Genomic DNA, 22947 nt, shown 5'->3' on the forward strand with positions numbered 1-22947 from the left:
AAACTGATAATGAATGTCACTTTAGGTTCTCTTTCTTTATAAATACATTCAGGAATTTTATTAATTCAAATACTTAATATTGTTTTGAAAATATTCTTTAATATTTTCATTTTAACATCGCATTTCCCCCATGCATTTTATGAAACGTGATTCGTTTTGTTCTCCAGGCTGAGTGTTTCTAGATGCAGATAAGCAGCTCCCTCCATCCTCCCACCTGACCTGGCCCTTAGTTCGGAGCAGAGCATCCTCAGATTGCTTTAATAACTTCCCTCCAGTCAAGGATAACAAGCCAGAAGTGGAAGCAGACTTCTTTATTATTATTATTATTATTATTATTATTATTATGTTATGTTAATCACCATACATTACATCATTAGTTTTTGATGTAGTGTTCCATGATTCATTGTTTGCGTATAACACCCAGTGCTCCATGCAGAAAGTGCCCTCTTTAATACCCATCACCAGGCTAACCCATCCTCCCACCCTCTCCCCTCTAGAACCCTCAGTTTGTTTTTCAGAGTCCATCGTCTCTCATGGTTGGTCTCCCCCTCCAATTTCTCCCCGTTCATTCTTTTAAGCAACAAGAAGGGGGATGGGCGCCTGGGTGGCTCAGTTGTTTAAGCGACTGCCTTCAGCTCAGGTCATGATCCTGGAGTCCCGGGATCGAGTCCCACATCGGGCTCCCTGCTCGGCGGGGGGTCTGCTTCTCCTTCTGACCCTCTTCCCTCCCGTGCTCTCTGTCTCTCATTCTCTCTCTCTCAAATAAATAAATAAAATCTTTAAAAAAAAAACCAAAAAACAAGAAGGAGGGCAATTCAGTGACACATTAGGATTGCCCAAATCTTGGCAGGTGGGAAACAGTACTGTGTTTTCTTTTGGCAAAGAGATCATCTCATGGCCTATTTCTTCCATGAGGCTGAAAATTCTTTGCACGCACAACCATTTATCCCCTACCTTTCCTAACAGCAAAGGAGATCTTCAAATCCTAACACTAGAACATTTGTTCTTCTTGAGACACTCCTTTTCCAATGTCAAGTCTGTGAGAATGGATCTGGAGGTTCACGCCCTTACTGAGATCAGCAGAACCAATAACGTTTGAAGATGCTTTTTTTTTTCCTCCCTTCATACCTGAGTGATAGTTTGACTTGACTTAAGTGAGTTGAAAAGCTTTGCCCTTCAGAGGTTTGAAGTATGCTTTCATTATTGTCTAGCATCTAAGATTGATACTGAAAAGCCTGAATCCAGTCTGATTATCCTTCCTTTGTAGTTGAATCCGGTATCTCACTGCTATTTAATTGCTGTTCATTCAGGGTTATTTTTGTTAGCTCAGGTTCACTTTTTCCCCCTTTGGCAGATATTATAATCATCTCTTTATTCTCGATATTCTGAAGTTTGATGCAGACAGACTGAACTTGCTCTTTCTCATTTTTCTAGTTGCTTTCTGGGCTACTCATTTTTGAGGCCGTGTACTGTGCTCAGAGAATCACTCACATGATTTCTTATTTTTCTCTCCCACTTTCTTGGTACTTTCTTAAAACTACCAGGGGTAGAATATTATACTCTCTTACCACTGATTTTTATCTTATCTATTTTCCCGTAATCTTAATATATTTTCTCTCGTTGACTTTAAGAGATGACATCAACTTTATTTTTTTCTGTAAGTTTTATTTACACTTAATTTCAGCAAACATTTTACATTTAAAGAGACACTTCTTATATTTTCTTTTCTCTCTCTTTTTATAACTGTTTGTTTCAAGAGTTAATATCTTATGGTTTCTATTGGAGGATACCAAATGAATTTGTGTTCATGTTTTATGCTTTTTGGGGGGAAAAAAGAGAATGTTGCATGTACCCCTTTACCCCTCTCCTATTTCCAAAATAGCCTAGGAATCTTGATAGTTTGTACATCTTAAAAATGAGGTAATAAGTTCCTACACCTCCACATGCATACAAGAGTTTCCTGTTAGGAAGACTGGATGGCAGACCACCCTACAAAATGGATAATCCTGAAGTGCTAGAATACAAAGATTTTTTTTCTGATTTATTAGTTCTAAACTGTATCATTCCAATGCATAAAAATCACTGATATGAAAATAATAAACAATTGTACCAGTATTTTCCCTTTTTCCACTCTTAGCACAATTCAAAGGAATATAGGTGAATAGTGAAATAGCACAGAATATATCCATACATTATCATCTATCTATCTATCTATCTATCTATCTATCTATCTATCTATCAGCTATCTACTATCATCTATCTATCTCCCCATCCGTCATCTATCCATCATCTATCATTTATCTACCTACATATCTACTTACCTGTTTGTATCTATATCTAAATCTATATCTATACATCCGTACTTCAAATCTAAAATATTTTGGATGAATCATTCCTTAAAATCGTCCTACAGGGATCTTCACAATTGATCAGTCATGTTAAACACTCAGAGACGGAATTCATATTTTTGTGTAGATATGGTGATAGGTGAATCTTAATTGATAAACTAAAGTGAAAATATAGTAAATAGAATATATTTACATATTTATTACTCATAAATAGAATATATGTATTACCATTTACTTACATTGGTAACATCATGTTGTATTAGAAAGAATATGATTTTGGAGTCAAACAAGTTTATTTTTTTTGTTTTTATTTTTTAAGATTTTATTTATTTATTTGACAGAGAGAGATAAAGAGCACAAGCAGGGGGAGCAGCAGAGAGAGAGGAAGAAGCAGGCCCCCTTCCAAGCAGGGAGCCTGATGGGGGACTCGATCCCAGGACCCTGGGATCATGACCTGAGCCGAAGGCAGATGCTTAACGATCTGAGCCACCCAGGCGCCCGGAGTCAAACAAGCTTAGACTAAAATCACAAGTCTTTCTTGTAAGATAATGTGACATTAAGAAATAAACTGATTACTTTGTGCACAATTTTTTAATCTTTAAAATGTCAAAAAGAATCATGGTTGTGAGTATTTAATCAGTTAACAAATGAATAGTAGACATTGCCTTTTCCCCTTTATTACCCAACATCTGAAAGTCCCTTTTATTTTGTGAATATTCACACATGTAAATATTCATAGGAAGCAGGCCTTGTCTTCCACTATCCATGCCAACTAGTTGAGTTACTTCTTTTGCCTGATTCTGCAAAACTGAGCCCTGTACCTATAAACTAAGCTTCGCCAATAAGGTGCTCCTAACAAGAACTTTAAAATTAAAATGAACAAAGCAAAAAAGGAAAGTAAGACTTTTGTTTTGTTCTGGTTTTGCATTGGCAAAAGTTGCGGTAACTTCTAGTTTCATGGGTAATGTGACTCAGCTACTTCACAGATCTAGAATAGATAGAAGCAGATGCCAGCTGGGGCATCCAATGTCTTTCATGGAAACATCTTTATCGTCCCCAGACTTTCACAAGGATGTAATTTTGGTCTTGGATTGATTAACAAGTTTCTCTTGGTTTTAGCCAGGTTCTAGATTTTACCTGAGCATGTGCACAGCCCTGAACATGCACTTGACCTTCAATTAGTTTTCTAAGATAAACATTATGTTTCAATAGACTCCTTTTGCTAATTGATCAATCCATTTTTGTTTATTGTACCCATGTAAAAACAATTCCTACATAGTGACATCAGCAGGAATGGTAGACACCTTTGACTGGTCGCACCTTCACATATTTGTATTCCTAGCCCAGGCACCTTTATTCCCAGGTCTCTTTGTCTCAGGCCTTAGGAGAAGGTCTTCTTCGGGCACCTCTGCCAAAGTCTCCTTATGGAGGAGGAGGAGGAAAACTTGCCTTTGTTGGGGTTCATTGTGCATGTTGGACATACTCCTTTAACACTTTAATAGGCAGTTTACAACTCTGTCTTGTTAGGAACTCAACTAAGCTGTGAGAAAAATTGCTGAGCATAAGAGACCACCAGTAGGATAAGCTGAAAGATATGCACTCCTGGCACATCACAAATGGCCAAACACCAAAGACAGAATCTTGAAAATAGCAAAAGAGTAGCAACTTATACAGGGGATTCTCATTAAGATTAACAAGACTATTCTCATCAGATACCAAGGAGACTAGAAGATAGTGGGATGGCATATTCAAAGTGCTAAAAGAAAGACAGTTAAGAATTTTATAGTCTTCAAAAATAAAGGAGAAATGATATCATAAATCCAGGTTAAAAAATAAACAAATTGAGGGAATTTGTTGCCAGCAGACCTGCCCTACAGGAAATACTAAAAGGAGTCCTTCGGGCCAAAATGTAGACATTTTTAGACAGTAACACAAATCCACATGAAGGAAGAAAGAGCACTAATAAGGTAAGTATTTTTAAAAAGCATAAATATATTTTTTGTTTACAACTTTATTTTCTCCTGTCTTATTTAAAAGACAACTACACAAAGCAATCATTTTAGAACTGTGTTGATGAATATATAATGTATAAACATGTAATTTGTATCACAATAAGAATAAATATGTAGAAATTAAACACACTTCTAAATAATCAATGGGTCAAAGAAAATTTAAAAAATTAATAAGAATACTTTGAGAGGAATGAAAACAAAGAAGCAAAACACCAAAACTTATGGAGTGCACCTAAAGGATGGAAATGTATAGCTGTAAAAAATTAAGAAGGATCTCAAATCAATAACTTACTTTCAACATTCAGAAATAAAAAAAGAAGAGCAAACCAAATGCAAACAGAAAGAAGGGAATATAAACAAAAAATAGAATGAAAACAAATAAAATAAAGAATAGTAGAACAATAAAGAAAACCACAAAAATTGCAGTTGGTTCTTTGAAAATATCAACACAATTGACAAATCTTTAAGTAGATTGAACAAGAGAAAAAGAGCCAAGTACCAAATTACTAAAATCAGAAATAAAATAGGGAACATTACTTCCTACCTTACAGAAACAAAATGGATTATAAGAGAATACTAGAAAGAATTGTATGTCAACAGTTTAGATAATGTAATGAGATGGAAAAATTCCTAGACTGACTCAAGAAGAACTAGAAAATCTGAACAGATCATTAAGAGTAAAGGGATTGATTAATAATTCAAAAACTTGGTTTTACTGATGAATTCTACTAAATGTTTAAAGAATTAACATTAATCATTCACAAACTATTCCACAAAATAAAAGATAAATGAACATTTACCAACTCATTTTATGAAGCTAGTATTAGCTTGATACTCAAGCCAGACAAAGATATTACAAGAAAATTACAGACCAATACTCTTTATAAATTTAGATGAAAAATACTAAACACTAGCAAAGTAAATACAGCAACATATGAAAAGGATTATAGACCATGACCAAGTGAGATTTTTGTGAAAAAAAAAAAAAAGCTAGATTAACATCTGAAAATCAATCAATGTAATACACTGTACTATTAGAATAAAGGGGAAAAAATCACATGGTCATTCTAATAGATACAGGAAAAGCATTTGACAAAATCCAGTATCTTTTATGATAAAATATTCAACCAACTAGGAATATAAGGGACTTTTCTTAACCTTATAAAGAGCATCCACACACACAAATAATGGATAATATCATGTTTAATGGTGAATGACTGAGACCTTGTCCCCTCTTACTATTTCTTATCAGTATTGTGCTGGAGGTTCCATCTATGGGCCAATAGGCAAAAAAGAGAAAGACCATATGAATTTTAAAAAGTAAATAAAAACATTTCTCTTTGCAAATAACATGATTTTATACATATATATGTATATATATAATTACATGTATAATGCATATATACATATTATATATATTACATATATATATAATCTTAAGAAGTTCATAAGAATACTACTAGTCTAATAAAAATGTTCAGCAAGGTTTCAAGATATATATTCAATATGCAAATATAAATTGTTTGAATGAAATATATTAGTAATGAAATATCTAAAAGTGAACATAGGAAAACAATTGCACTTATAATAACATCAAAAATAATAAACTATTTAGTAATAAATTTGGCAAAAGAAGTACAAGTAGACTTAAATAAACAGAATGATATCCAATGTCCATTGATTGGAAGACTTACTAGTGTTAAGGTGGCAATACTTACAAACTGATCTACAGATTTAATGCAATCAATATCTGAATCCCTTATCTGAGAAACTGATTCTAAAATTTATATGGAAATGCAAGAGAATCCAAATAGCCAAAAAAATCTTGAAAAAGAACAACAAAGTCAGAGGTCCACACTATCCACTTTCAAAATTTCAGTCACTAGAAAATGACAGCAATAAAGACAGTGTGGCACTGGCATAAGGACAGAAATAGAAATCAATGGAATAGATTTGAGATTCCATAAATAAACTGTCACATTTAAGGTCAATTGATTTTTGACAAGGGTACCAAGACAATTCAATGGGTCATATGGTAATTCTATTTTTAATTATTTGAGGAACCTCCATACTGTTTTCCAGAGTGGCTCTACCAGTTTACATTCCTACCAACAGTGCATGAGGGTTCCTTTTTCTCCACATCCTGGCCAACACCTGTTGTTTCTTGTGTGGTTGATTTTAGCCATTCTGACAGGTGCGAGGTGATATTTCACTGTGGTTTGATTTGCATTTCCCTGATGATGAGTGATATTGAGAATCTTTTTCTGTGTCTGTTGACCCTCTGTATGTCTTCTTTGGAGAAATGTCTGTTCATGTCTTCTGCCCATTTTTTAATTAGATTTATTTTGGGTTTGGTGTTGAGTTGTATGAGTTCTTTATATATTTTGGGTATTAACCCCTTATTGGATATATCATTTGCAAATATCTTCCTCCACTTAGTTGGTTGTCTTTTGGTTAGAGATGAAACAAATGAACAAGGAAAAAAAGAGACAAACAAAAAAACAGACTCTTATATATAGAAAATAAACTGGTTGTTGCCAGAGGGGAGATGGGTGAGGGGATGGGGGAAATAGATGAAGGGGATTAAGAGTATACTTATCATGATGAGCACCGAGCAATGTATAGAATTGTTGAATCACTATATTGTACACCTGAAACTAATATAACACTAAATGTTAATTTTACTTGATTTAAAAACATAAATAAATATAAAATTAAATTTAAAAAAGACAATTCAATGGGAAAGAAAGGTTTGTGTTTTATTTTGTTTTTAACAAATGGTGCTGGGACAACATGCAAAAGAATGAAGTTGAACTGCTTCTATACATCATATACAAAAACTAAAAATGAATCATAGTCTTACATTTAAGTACAAAAAATACAATACTTCTAAAAGAAAACATTAGCATTAATTTTCATGACCATAGATTAGACAGTATTTTCTTGGATATGTCACCAAAAACATTAGAACTAAAAGAAAAAATTAAGTTGGAATTCACCAAGTTAATTTTTGTGCTTCAAAGGACACTATTAAGGCAGTTAGAATAGAATGCATAGGGTGGGAGAAAATAACTGAAAATCCTGTATCTGACAGAAGACATATTCAGAATAGATAAAGAATGATTAAACTCAACAATAAAAAAATAATCCAGACAAAAAATGGACAAAATACTTGAATAGAGATTTTGCCAAATAAATAAATGGCAATAAGCACATAAAGAGTTTCAAAATTATTCACTAGAGAAAGGCATATAAAACCACAATGATATATCACTCCATATATGCTAGAATAATTACAATATAAAAGGAAAAGATAATAAGTGCTGGCAAAGATGTGGAGAAATTTGCACCTTCATACATTACTGAGGGGATAGAAAATGGTGCAACCATTCTGAAAACCAAATGGACGTTCCTCTAAAAGTAAAATATAGAGTTGCTATATGACTCAACAATTCGACTCCTGTATATAGACCTAAGAGAACTGAAAACATATAGTATAGAAAAAAATCCATACATGAATGTTCACAGCAGTTTTATTTTATGCATAGTAGTCAAAAAGTGGAAACAATCCAAATGTTCTTCTGTTTATGATGTATAAACATGATGTATGTAGCAAATTCTAACAATGGAATATTATTCAGCCATAAAAGGAATGAAGAACTGATACATGCTACAACAAGGATGAACCTTGAAACATTATGCAATCAATGTAAAAGAAGCCATAAACAAAAGGCCACAAATTGTATGATTCTGTTTATATGAAATGCCCAGAATAGGCAAATTCATAGAGACAGAAAGTAGATTAATTATTGGCAAAGGCTAGGAGGATGGGACAATGAAGAACAAGTGCAATTGGGCAGAGAGTTTCTTTTTACAATAATACAAATATTTTGGAATTGATAGGGGTGAGACTGCACAACTGTGAATATACTCAAAAGCACTCAATTCTATACTTTGAAACTTAACTTTAGGGGCACCTGGGTGGCTCAGTCAGTTAAGAATCTGCCTTTGGCTCAGGTCATGATCCCAGGGGCCTGGGATCAAGCCCCACGTCTGGCTCCCTGCTCACAGGGGAGCCTGCTTCTCCCTCTGCCCCTCTCCCTGCTCTTGCTCCCTCTTCCTCTCTCTCTCTCTCTCAAATAAATAAATAAAATCTTTAAAGAAAAAGAAAATAAAACCTAACTTTATGGTATGTGAATTTTACCTCAACTGACAACTAAATAAATAAAAACGAAAACAACTAAAGCAACTCCTATCATATATTTAATATACAATATGGTGCCTAGCATATAGAAAATCCATAATAAACCATAGCTCTTACTCTTTATCAATTTCTCCTAAAAAGACATAATTGTAAACACTGTATTGCAGTAATGTCTTATTCAGTTTTATATAATATGAAATGTGGTGGGAAAAAAGCATGATATCTAGAATTATGTGCTTCAAAGACATAAATGTCAAAATAAAAACTCTTAGCATATTGAGAGAACCGTGGTCTTAATTAGTTTAGTTCTCTAGGCAGATGCATTGCTCCCTTGACATCCAGACTTAATATGCATATAATTTTTTCTATGCTATTTTGTTCAGCAGAAGGAGCTTATTTCATTTATTGATAGCTATGAAACATTTTTGGTCATATCATCTTTAGCAACCAAAAAACTCATGTGACTTTCTCAAAAAATAATACAAGTTTTTGTTTTTCCTATACAAATCAAGGGAGAAAAAAAGCTATATAGGTCAAAAATGTCTTGAATTTTTATTTTACACATTTTTTTAAATTTTACTCTAGCCTGTAACTTCTAGTCACTTGAAAGTATAATATGGGATTACATAGTCAAATTTGTAATTTCACTGTGTACCACAGAATAGGTACTGATAACTATATAGCAAATAAAATGGGAAATTCTAATTTCTGAACAAATAAAAAACTAGCAAAGAAGGCTGTTGATTTACACTCAGACCCATTCCTTGGGATTGAATGAAAGTGAGAGTCATGGTGTGTTTTTGAAAAACAGACATCAGGACTGTAAAAAATAATTAGAGAAACAGAAGTCAGTTGTGACTTACTAGTGAGACAAAAGTTCATGGCACTACCCTGGGGGAATATCCTGGAGGAAAATTTGATCTGTGCTCTTTTGATGTGGCCAAAGAAGAGCTACTGCATCTTATACACTGTTTGGCAGTGAAAGAGCAACACCCATGAAGAGCTTGCTGTAATTGGCTGGATGATGTCAGGATGTCCTGAGAGCCCAGCTTAGAGGAGGAACTGTTAACAGCTCTTGCTGGTTCAGAATTTTCTCTTCCTATCCAAGCTCCCAATCCTATATTTAGGACATCATAGATGAAGGAAGCCTCAAGCACATTTGTGTGCAAATGAAAGTAATAGATGTGTCCCATGGTGTTTTGTGTTAGGAATAACAGCAGATAGGTTGAGCAGTCAGCTTGCAGAGTCAGGGCTCTACACCCTGGCATAATTTCCCCACCCATTCCTGAATGTTTTGGGAAGATACAGAGAATGGCATATGCCTTAACTTCCATTCAATTACCCAAAGTATCTGATATATACATATGACTTGAAAATTTCAGTTGAAAAATAGATTTAAAAATTACATATTTCAGTGATTACAACTACTGTTAAATAGAATTAGAAGATAAGGAGAAAGAAAAGGAGGAAGAAAAAAATAGATATGAGGAAGAAGAAGAGGAAAAAAAGGAAGTGGGGAAACAGAAGGAGTAGAAAAAGGACGACTAACAGGAGAAAGAGAAGTGTAAGAGGAGAGAGAGCTGAGAGAAGGAAGATGATCACATATAAATAAAAAAGAATTAATTAAAGAGGCAGATAGGAATTTGAAATAGGCATAATAAATAGTCTCACAGAGATAAGAAAGGATATTAATACATGGAGAAGAAAGCAATTATAGTGAATTACCAAACAGGAATAATAGTATGTAAAAAACAAAATTAATTAAGATCAAGACATCAATACAATGGAGAAATACCACAATGCACACAGATTAAGAACAATTTGTAGCACTAAGTAGTATAATTAGCTATCAGGAAGGGATAAAGGGAAACATATAAAATTAAACTTGAAAGATATGATGGATTAAATAAGAAATATCAACATCAGTATAATGGTAGTCCTTGGAAGAAAGAAGGTAAATCAAAGATTGATGTGTAATATTGAAGGAACAAGAATCTTACACCAAGGAGATTTATTGCAGTTGAGTATGACACAGAATGATGAACTTCCTGAGATTCAACTGATGATAAGGAATGTGATTGATCGTAAAGGAAACACTCAGCTTCCTCAGAGAACACACATGTGTCTTGTGATGCTATCAATCTGGCTTCAGCTGATTGGACTTTGGATTGGCATCCAAGTTGAAGGTAGTTTTCTGTGTACTGGGCATTGCTAGCAATCTATGAAGCACATTGAGATGAGAATTGTGTCCAGACATGATGCCTCTCTACTAACTCAACAAGGTCAGATCTTGAGCTGTATTGTAGTAGAGAATTTTTAAAAAACTGACAGGAAGCAATAATCACATGGAAGTAAAACAGGGAGGAAACCAGTGGCATGAGATATGGAGGAGAGGTGATCCCCTTGAAGACAGAAGTGAAGCACAACAAAAAACACAAAGCAAGAGAGGCCGAGGCATGAAAATACTGACTACTCTTACTTTTGGGTCACTAAAACTTGTGAGAAATGCTGTACTACATGTCAGATATCTGTGATACTTATTAGCTCATATAATTCACTATGCAGCCTTACTTCCACATGGACCTTTACAATAAACTCTTTAGCAAATATGAAAAACTAAAAAACAATATCCAAGGTTACCATTTTGCCCAATCTTGATCCTGAAAAGACCAAAACCTGTGTGATAGTATTTCGAGGCAAACCATCACCTTGTACACTTGAAATTAACATCATGTAAAATGTATTCTTGGTGAAATATTTTGAAGTATGTTTTCTTGGCATGCAAATAACCTACATAATTGAACTTCAGCATACCTTGATAGAAAAGAATTGAATTGTCTAAAACAAAAAGGGAGAAGACATTAAATTCCAAAAATTCTAATCCAGAGTGCTTATTCTCTGTATTTCACTCCAACAGAAATAGATAATTTGATAGCTAGATAATAAAAACAACACATACAGCTTTCACATGGATATAAAAGCAAAAATCCTCCAATATATTTGAAAAAAATCATATAAGAAATATTTTATACTTATAAATATTAGCTGGGAAGAATCATATGCTATTCATGTTTTCCATATCATAATTGAGTTCCATGTGATTTAAATAAATTATATGGTTTTAATTTAGAGCACAGAATTTTAGAACTTGAAAAGGTCTCACACACTTATTACTATTCTTTAATTTAATAATGACTCATGTGAAGAAAGGGGAGGCAAACCAGAAGATAAGAAAGGTAAGTTGCTTTAGTTCAGAGCTATTTTACTTACTTATTTTTTTAATTTTTTTTTTAGATTGATGGTAGAGTAGACAAGAATGGGATATGCAGTGCTGAAGACCTCAAAACACTAATATGTGTTTTTTTAAATGATCTATAATTTTGCTTGCCTATGAATGTCTATATCAGTGGATTTGCAATTAAACCCTGATACCTTTCTAATGTGTATATTCTAAATATGAAAGACAGTTGATTACCTGACATATTTCAGATCTTCAAAAAAAGTAATTTGCACTTCCCTTTGTAATCCCCAAGATACAAAATACAAATTCAGAAACTGTTAGCCATTATTACATTCCTCTTTTTCAAATATTTGTATAGAACTTTACAATTTACACAGTGATTTCATATTCATTACATCATTAGATTTTTATCTACTTAATAACTTTGAACTGGTGGCAAATCAAGAAACTGAGGGCTCATAGTTTAAGTGCTGACCTCAAATCGTGTCAATATGGTAGCTTCAAGACTCACACCCAGATCTTCTGAATCCCAGTATCTTTCTCCCCATCTCCAGGTTACTCCATAATAGAAATCACTTGAATCCTATATTATTGACCCCTGGTGCCAAATAAGATGTTACTCTTTCTCTAAACCTTCCCCCATAAAGTTTTCAAGGTGGGATTACTTACATGCAAAAGAATGGTTAGGCTTGTCTATCCAGCAATGTGGAAGTGAGTCACCTCAATTTTAAATTTTTCTCAATGCACATTAACCATTTCTTCCTCTGGGCTGCATTACTCTGGCCTTTCTGTGATAGTTCTACTTTTTTATTTTTTTATATTGAACTTTACATAGTGTATGAATGTCAGATTGTGAAAACTTTAGGATAGCTTGAGGCTTACTTATTGTGGTATCTTTAACATCTTTCTCAACAGTTTAATGCACATTGATCAACCCAGGAAAATGTCAAGAACTTAAAAATGCTCCAAATAAGCCTGTAATTTACCTAAAGTTAATGATAATTGATGACAGTAATACTATATTTTAACATACATTTTCACTATCATTAAATGTTCTAAAAATAGTATCAGTAAAGTAAGAGATCTTACCTAGACCATGTCTATGTGTTGACATTGGTGGTAAAACAGTCCAAGTCTTGGTTTTGGGATTGTAACATTCAACAGTGTTCAATGTCTTTAAGCCATCTCGACCTCCAATTACAAAGAGTTTGTCATCAATAACAGCCACACCAAACTGCAATCTCCTGCCGTTCATCATCCCTGCCTGGATCCACAAATTTGTTCTGAGGTCATATTTCTCTATGGTTGTAGCTCCTGATAAAACATAAAATCAAATAGTCACCATTTACTACTAATCCAACAGACAACCTGCCCAAATGTACAAATGTACAAATTAAGATGTGAAAACACTCTTGTCACATTTATTTTTCTTAAAGAAAATGTGGCAGAAAACCAAAGGGAGTAGTAATTTAACTACATTATTTTATCTTTTTGGCAGACACTAATGATCAAAATAGATACACATCTACAGCTTGTTTGAATTACATAATGGTCTTATGCTAAACTATTGATTCAATGGAATCATTGTTGGTCATATCACAGTTCTGTCCGTAGATTTTACAACTTCTTTCTATCACTGTTTGCCATAAAAAAAAAATAATAATAATCCTAGTATAATTTCTATATAATTCCTGTATAATTTCTGAAAATGAAGATAAAAGAATTTAATAAATTCTTTACCATGTTTCTTTTAAAATTTTCTTTATGCCTTAAGATAACAAAACATTTTATTTTACTTTAATTTATTTTTAAAGATTTTATTTATTTGAGAGACAGAGTATGCACAAGCAGGGGAGGGGCAAGAAGCAGACTCCCTACTGAGCAGGGAACCCAATGTGTGGCTCGATCCCAGGACCCTGAGATCATGACCTGAGCCAATCCCAGGACCCCGAGATCATGAGCTGAGCTGAAGGCAGACGCTTAACTGACAGTCACCCAGGCGGCCCAAAATAACAAAACAATTTAAAAGTCAATTTGAAGTTATGTAAATAAATGTCATCTATGCTTTTTTAAACCTTTTTTTTGCATCTGGAGAATAGCTTAATAGAATTGAGAGACATAAAATGATTTTCTATCCTTTATCAATCATGTTATAATCTCTAAATAAAATAGCTTATCTTTCATAAAAGCTTTTTATACATAAATTTGAGAAATGCAATAAATCTGATAGCAATATAGAAATTGAAAGAAGAAATAAGTTAAATTGCTGATTAGATATATTTTCATAGATTCATTTATACATTTCAATTAAAAATGTCTGCCTTGAACAAGTTCACAAATGTTTATATGACAAGATATAGCTTATAAACACTAATCTTGCTTTTCAGTGTTTGATCTTAATGTTCAGACTCACATTGACCAATGTTTTATCTTCAATGATTAGATATCCCTAAAAAGGGAGTCAACATTCTTGTGTACTTTCACTTACTCACTAAAGATGTATTTTACTTGTAACATAATAAAAGTTTGCAAACTAGAGAAAGCATTCATCAGGGGAACTCATTTACTATTTAGAAAGTAACCAGCACTGAACTAAACAAATATGAATAACTTGGTAGGAGAAGTTTTGCTAATTGAAGTAAAAATGATACAGTGATGCTCCATTTTTATTCAAAGGTAACAAAGAATAATATAGATACTAGGTTAGATGCATTAAATCTTTTTTATGTTATTGAAAATACAAGCTAATTTCCATATAACTAAATATGAAGTATTATAAAATTATTATTATTATTGGAATAAAAATAAATTGTAATGTTCATAAAAGTTATTTATATTATTTAGTTAACATAAGAAAAAAATATTTAAACAAATGTGCTTATTTTATGCTTAAGTATATTTACTATATTTTATATTTAATGTTTTATTGAATGATGAACAAGTCAAAATTCCAAGGTGAACTAATTTGTCCAATAATTTCAAGGTCATCTGAATTCTCAAAGCTTGATAACATTGGGATTTCATGAATACCTAATTAAAAATTATGTTATATGGAAGTACCTCTCCCTTATGACAGGTCCTTGACAAATGATAGTAGAAGAAATAGTGTAACTTAATCCTAACGAACCCAATTCCATGAGACCCATATTTTACAGGTATATGTAGACAAGGAAGTATGTGTACAACTGTACTTTTCATAATGTCCCAAACCTTGGTCAAAATCTTTGCAAAGAATTTGAGGTCCAGTCATCCTTCTAAAGGAAATAGTTGGAAATGTGTGAAATTAATGGCTTCTGAGCAACCAAAAGTGTTGTTATTCAAAGGGGAAAGTGAATATTTGATCTGAGTTTCAAAGTCTTATCCAAACAAGCTAGATATAACTTAAATCCCAACATATGGCAGGATATTTTACTTTTATAGTGTTTTCCCTCTGAGTCTTCAAAGGTAACCTACTCATTGTATCCTAAAGTTGTTACATCAGAAATGGAGTACATCCTTGTCTTCATTTTTTCAAATTTGACTGTTTTAATTTCCTATGGTTGCTATGAAAAATTATCTCAAACTTAGTAACTTAAAAAAATACACATTTATTATCTTACAGCTCTGGAGGTCAGAAGTTCAGAATAGGTCTTCCTGTGCTAAAATCAAGGTGTTGACAGGGACTTTAGGGAAGAAGTGAATTTCTTGCCTTTACCATTTTCCACAGGTCATCCATATGCCTTATGACCTTTTCTTCCATCTTCAAAGCCAGCAACATTGCATCTCTACATTGATTCTTATGATTACATTGGGCTCACCCATATATAATCTGAGTGAATGTAGAATATTCCTATTTAATGTAGAATAGTCAGCTTAAAGTCAGCTAATTAGTGGCCTTAATTCCCTTCACAACCTTAACACACACCCTCCCACACACACACACACACACACACACACACACACACATATAGTTAGCTATATGAGCTAGTATGTTCATAGATTCTGGGGATTAGAATGTAGACAAGGCCTATTTTCACTCCACTGTTTAACTTTGCATAGTTATAGAAAGTTTAGTAATACAAAACAAAGAAAGATTTCTTGATTTGTAAAGCTTACTTATAGTTAATCTAATTGGTTATTTTCTTTTTTTTTTTTTCTAATTGGTTATTTTCTTAGTCAGCATGCAATGTGAATGTTTTATCTCATTTTTAATGATCACAAAGCTAATAACATGCTTCCTCTTTTTCTAAAGAAAGCTATTAATAATAATGTTCTTTAAGAAATTTTCTTGGGGCGCCTGGGTGGTGCAGTCAGTAAAGCATCTGACTCTTGGTTTCAGCTCAGGTCATGATCTCGGGGTCGTGAGATGGAGTCCCACATGGGGCTCTGCACTCAGCGTGGAGTATGCTTAGGACTCTCCCTCTCCTTTTGCTTCTCCCCCCTCCCCAGTAAATAAACAAATCTTTAAAAAAAAAGAAAGAAAGAAAGAAAATTTCTCACCAATATACTTCATTAGCTATCTGTATAAACTTCTCTATTCTTACTATTTTTTGTAATTTATCAATTTGTTTATGAATACTGTTCGTTTTCTTTGCTTATTAGAGTATATATATTCCCTTAGTGGTTGCCTGAGTCAAAGGAAGAACAAAGCCATCCTCTGTGAGAAATGTTACCCTAGGTTTCTCCTTACAGTAAAAGCAATATTTGTCGTTACATAAATTAAAAACAGAATATGAGTAAGAGTGGACTCTTGTGATAAGTCATAAGTTTGAGAGAGATTAAAAATAAAAATTTATTTTAGCATATAGTTACTTTGGATTTATTCTGTTCATGAAACTATCACTAGTTATCTCAGCTGCCTGCATGACTTTAAAATGGGTGACTGCAGACACAATAGAGTCCTGACAACTTTGATAAACTGGACAGCATCCACTCTGAGATTCCAAACCATAAATCTAAGCAACCAACTTAAAATAATGTTTAGGTCCATTAAAACAGGTATAATGAGCACATCTGGCTATGGAGGTCTATTAGGACTGGTTAGATCCCTATTGCTTTGTGTTTTAAACTCTAGACTACTATGTTAAAGCATTTTGAAGGATGCATTATCTCTTGTAGGGAATTTTGCTATTCTGTGAGCTATAACTTTGTACAGTAACAATATTATTTTATAAAATGTGTAGTATAACTCAATAGAATCTAAAGCAATTTGTGAAATTTCCTAACTAAATGGAGTTATGTAATTCAAAGATAAATCTCATTCTTGGCATATAGAATAATGTGAAATAAAATCATAGACTATGTACTAGGTAAGGACAAGGTGCCTGGCATTTAAGATAATATAAAGTTTTGATGTTGCTTTATTTGAAACAACTCCTGAAATATCATTTTCTGTAAAAAGTAGTCAAAACATCAAGGGAAATCATGACATATATATTATTCAGGATTACTTAACATATTATCATGTTTTATTGAAATATGGTTGTTAAATAAATATTGAGTAAAGGGTTTGGAGTAGACTTAAAAATAAGATATTAATATTAATAGATAATATTTAGTGAGTACTTCCTGTGCTGTAAGAGATTTACATGTATTAGTACAATTAATTTTTATTAAAAACTGATGACATAGGTATTATTATGCCAAGTTTATTGAAAAGAAGATGAACCCACAAAAGCTTTAGTAACTTGCTCAGTGTCTCTGAGATAATAAGTAGTGGATCCACAATATTAACCTGGCTCTAGAACCCACTCTGATAAACACATCTCTTTAGCACCTTATCCTGGTTATAGAACAAGTTCACTCCACTTAATACATGGGGTAGGCAGCGTTTCCTAAATGCCCCTTCCTGAGATTTAATGACCTATTTCTCAGAACCTGTGAATGTGATAAGAAATCACTCCATTGGATTGTTATGTTGTCTGTCACAGTTCACCTTAATATAGGAAGATAACCTGATCACAGGAACCCCTGAAAATGGAGAGATTTCTCTGGCTAGTTGCAGGAGGGGAAGTCAGAGAGATTTGAAGCATGAGCAGACTCGACCTGCTGGTTTGAAGACGGAAGGGGCCACATGAGAAGGAATACAGGTGGCCTCTAGGAGCCAAGAGTGTTCCTCACCTGACAGCCAACAAGGAAGCAGTCAGTCCCTTGGTTCTACCACAGGGAACAGATTCTGTCAGCAGTCTGAATGAGCTTGGAAGATGGCCTCCAGCTCTGGATGAGTGCACAATCTAGCCAACACTTTGATTTCACCCTTTTGAGGTCTTGAGCAGAGAATCTAGGCATGCCACCCTGACTTCTGACCTACAGAACTATGAGCTAAGAGATGACAGTTGTTTTAAACCACTGTTTGTGGGGCGCCTGGGTGGCTCAGTCGTTAAGCGTCTGCCTTCGGCTCAGGTCATGATCCCAGGGTCCTGGGATCGAGCCCCTCATCGGGCTCCCTGCTCGGCAGGAGGCCTGCTTCTCCCTCTCCACTCCCCCTGCTTGTGTTCCCTCTCTCGCTGTATCTCTCTCTGTCAAATAAATAAAAATCTTTTAAAAAAAAATAAAAAAAATAAATAAACCACTGTTTGTGGTAATTTGTCACCGCAGCAATAAAGTATAATTTGTTTTAATTTGCATTTTATCAAGTATTTGTTTTCCAAGTTGAATAAACATAACATTGTATTAGATACAATGCAAATACAAAATTATTTTCCTCACGACAAAACAAACAGCAGGCTCCTGTCTGAAAATATCAAACTGAGAAAAAGTGCTCAAGAGATTATCTGGGTCTCCTTAGAGTTGTTCATTATACAGCCATATGTGACTAAATTGGGAACAACAGGAATTAATATTTGTACATTCCACTTTGGCATGACTAAGAGCAGGACTTATTCCAATATCTGTAATTCAAATATCTTGAACATAGCACAGAATAAAATAATAGTTTTCTGAATGGATAAAATAATGTCACAAAAAAGCTCCTAGAAAGAAGATAAAGCTCCTTTATTCAACTCAACAGAAAGGCCCTCAGGTCTTCTCACAAAACCTTTGTACTACAATTTTAATGCCATATTAGTAAGCTCAGTTACCTGACTCTCAAGACTTTTTACAAACCAGCAAATGAGAGTGATCTGGAGCAATTGAAAGCAGCAATAGCTGACAGTGAGGGAGTAACTAGGATAAAAATATGTTGTTTTAATTGAAATAGAATACTCATTCACAGCTATTAAACAAAAAACACATTTTACAATGCCTAAAGACTTTGGTACCAACACTGATGGTGATCTTGAGGCCATCAAATCATCAAGAAAAAGTTAAATTATTTTAGATGTATTCTCTTTAAGGAAGCAGTAAATATGGAGAAGCATATTAGAAAAATTGAAAAGCAAAGTTTTTTTAAGGATACTTCAAATACGAGACTTCAAGCTTTAAAGAAAATAGCATTATAAAGAATGGCATTTCTTGAATTTTTTATGGAATAAGCTTTTCATTGACTTTCATATGTCTAGATACTTACGAAAAATATAGCTTTGGGATAACATTCTTACACATATAAAAGATATCACTGCAGGGAAAATATTTTTCAAAGATAAACAAGTCATTTCTTTTTAGGTAATTTGTTACGTTTTATAAGGATGGCACTGTAAACATTTCATAATCATCATAATAATTTCATATTATTTTGTTAGGATAATAGACTGATACACAGCTATGTATAGAGATATAAATGTAAATATATCATTAAACTTAATGCTGGGTTTTGAGGTAGATACATAAATTTCAAAAATCTAGCATTATATTTAATTTAAACTAATTTCACTCAATTCAGGAATGCCAAAGGATACCATCTTCTTTACTCATAGCCAAAGGAAATAAAAGTATGGAACATAATTTTAATTCTTTGTATTTTATGTAATAATTCACCTTAATAACTAATAATTATTACCATTAAAATCTTAGCAAAAAATTAAAGATTCCTAGAAGTTGGCAAATCAGATAAGCAAAATGCAAAAATCAGTGTAATTTCTTTAGAAAAAATTAAATTCACCTAGATTGTGTAAAGAACCTATTTAAACTAGCACCACTAAAAGTGAGTTATCTAAAAATCAGAAAGATAGGTGCCAGTTCTAGGTAAAGAAAAAAATTAAAACTTTATTGAAAGATGTCAATTTGAATGAATGGAAAGAATCATACTAATTTAAACAAGATGACTTGTTTGCAGAAATGTGAATTATTATCTTGTATAATCACAATTAATATATTTGTACAAGGTATTTATGAAATTTTGCTTATATTACTCTGTAAATTCAAATGTAAATATTAAAAATACATATTTTAAAGACTTTATTTATGCATGAGAGAGAGAGAGGGAGAGAGGGAGGTAGTGGGAGAAGCAGGCTGCCCGCAGACCAGGGAGCCCCTTTGTGGAACATAAGGAACAGCATGGAAGACATTAGGAGAAGGAAGGGAAAAATGAAGGGTGGGAAATCAGAGGGGGAGATGAACCATGAGAGACTATGAACTCTGAGAAACAAACTGAGGGTTCTAGAGGGGAGGGGGCTGGGGGGATGGGTTAGCCCAGTGATGGGTATTAAGGAGGGCACGTATTGCATGGACCCTGGGTGTTATACGAAAACAATGAATCATGGAACACTACATCAAAAACTAATAATGTACTGTATGGGGACTAACATAACATAATAAAATTAAATTAAATTAAAAAAAAGAGACAGGGAGATTTTAAGTAAATTGTCTTGGGTTACACTTTACTAAAACCTTAAATGTCCCAGAAGATTAAAAAGCAGGGGATGAGCACTGGGTGTTATACGCAACTAATGAATCATTGAACACTACATCAGAAACTAATAATGTACTACTATACCCTGGCTAATTGAACATAATAATAAAAAAAATTAAAACAGAAACAAATGATTTATTTTTACTTCTAGGTGGACTTAAGATCAAAGGTCCATGAGGTAAAACCCTAAGACCCAGAAGTTAAAAAGTAAGTATTAATACATATATGATTACCAATCATCTAAATATAAAATATAGTTACATCAAAAACGCACAAAAAAGAAATTAAAAAAAGACTGAGAACATTAACAAAAACTTTTTTATAAATCTAGCAAAGGGTAAATTTCCTTGATAAATAAAAAGGCTTTAGAGATCAAGAAGTACATTAGAAACATTAAAATAGTAATACAATAATAATATTAGCAGGTGATTAATAGGAAAGTGATATGAGTAATATGTAAATGTCAGGAAATTTACTTAAACTTTCTAATAAATAACCTTATTAGATTTATAGCAGATTTAGAAAATGAATAATTTTGGGTTGACATCAAAACCAGTGGGTTGATAATAAATTGATGCAACTTTTGGGGAGATGGGTAGAGTGTATGAGTGTGTGTGTGGATATGTGTGTGTGTACAGTAAAATATACAGTAAATTTAGGAAATGGGGGTGGATTTTTTATTTGTAACTTCCTATTTTAAATATTTTATCATAAATATGTCTTAGTTCTATAATTGAAATGCTGATTTCTTTTTAAAAGCAGCTTTTGGTGTTGCTAACGATGACGTAGGAAAGAGACTTAAAAAGGTAATCCAAAATTGTAGTTATTATTTCTATCACTATTACTTAGCTATCGTTTTTACAGCACAGAGCTCATATACTAAAATAACTTTATAGCAAAAGAACATATATATTAAAGCATTATTGCAAGCATAGTTTTTTAATTTTCTTAATAAATACTCATTAAACATAAACTCATGTACTTAACATTTTCAAATTGAATATTTATTTTCACAACTAACATTTGCCAAAATGAACCAAATCTTTGCTATTTAGATTGTTTTTAAAATGTCCTATGTCTTAATACTTTCCATATAATACCTATTAGAATTTTTCTAACCTTTGTTGAAAATGTGCGTACCAGTGAATGAAAGGACAAATAAATATCATGACAATTGGATTCTAGTTCTATTACCTACTATATAACAAAAATACCAGTCATTGAAGTGCCTGTTCCTAAGTATAGTAAAAGAACATGAGGTCTTATTGATCTCCACCTAAACTATGTACTCTTGGGAAATAAATTTTTGCCTTTTTCTTTAAGGAGTACCCACTTTACAAAGATGTATTAATTGAAGGCTCTCTGTGATCTCCTGATATTTGCTCATTTAAAGTAAAGCCTTACATTAGTACCACATTAAGTGAAAGTATAGCAACCTCTACTTATCTTTAAATCTCTTACTTCTCAAAATAAATAAATGAATGAATCTCTTACTTCTCATTCTCTGTAAATCTCTACCAAAAAAGTAACTTAAAGTAGCCCTGAGGAATCCTTCTTTGCCAAGGAAGAGCCACACATTGGAGAATTCAGATCTGGTTTGTATGAAACATATGCACAAACACACACAGACTTATTCCCCTTGGATCTGCATTTAGACTACATTTAGAAAACAGATGTATTTATTATCATTTGCTGTATATTCACAGGAAGATTGATCAAAAAGAATGCACTGAGTGCCCCAGAATTTATGATTATGGTAGGCATTTTATCATAACACACTAATTTATTGTTCAATCCACATTCACAGAAAGATCTACAGAATGTACAGTGATGTGGCCCAAATCCTCTGACTACTAAAAGGAGAAATAAAGTTATTATTAGACTAAATTTTGAAGAATTAGACTTAAAATTTTCATCTTGATTCATCCTCAGAAGAGATACCAAAAAGAGTTACAATGAACATCATCACTAAGCTTTGTTTCTTTCTAATGAGTATGAGGCTATGAAAGGAGACTTCACTGACAAGTGATTCACTTTTCACCAGAAAGAGCCTTCTTTCACTCTCCAATAAAGAACATGGCTTCCACAGACTTTTTTTTTATGTTATGTTAGTCTTCATTAGTTTTTTTTTTTATTTTTTTAATTATTTATTTATTTATTTATTTTTTTATCTTATGTTAATCCCCATACATTACATCATTAGTTCTAGATGAAGTGTTCCATGATTCATTGTTCGTGCACAACACCCAGTGCTCCATGCAGAACGTGCCCTCCTCAATACCCACCACCAGACCAACCCATCCTCCCACCCCCCTCCCCTCTAGAACCCTCAGTTTGTTTTTCAGAGTCCATCGTCTCTCATGGTTCGTCCACCC

The 22947-nt window shown here is 33.1% G+C and overlaps 1 protein-coding gene across 1 annotated transcript in view; it reads right to left on the minus strand.

Moving 5' to 3' along the window:
• The window catches only part of KLHL1 (kelch like family member 1), a 197156-nt gene that overhangs the window by 74167 nt on the left and 100042 nt on the right, over positions 1-22947 (minus strand). Inside the window, exon 6 of the mRNA XM_081815511.1 lies at positions 12895-13119. Coding sequence (XP_081671637.1) covers positions 12895-13119 — 225 coding nt within the window. The remainder of the gene's footprint in view (positions 1-12894; positions 13120-22947) is intronic.

This window comes from Leptonychotes weddellii, chromosome 3 (assembly GCF_054177405.1).
Source record: "Leptonychotes weddellii isolate Sample4059 chromosome 3, ASM5417740v2, whole genome shotgun sequence".
NCBI classification, from domain to species: Eukaryota; Metazoa; Chordata; class Mammalia; order Carnivora; family Phocidae; genus Leptonychotes; species Leptonychotes weddellii.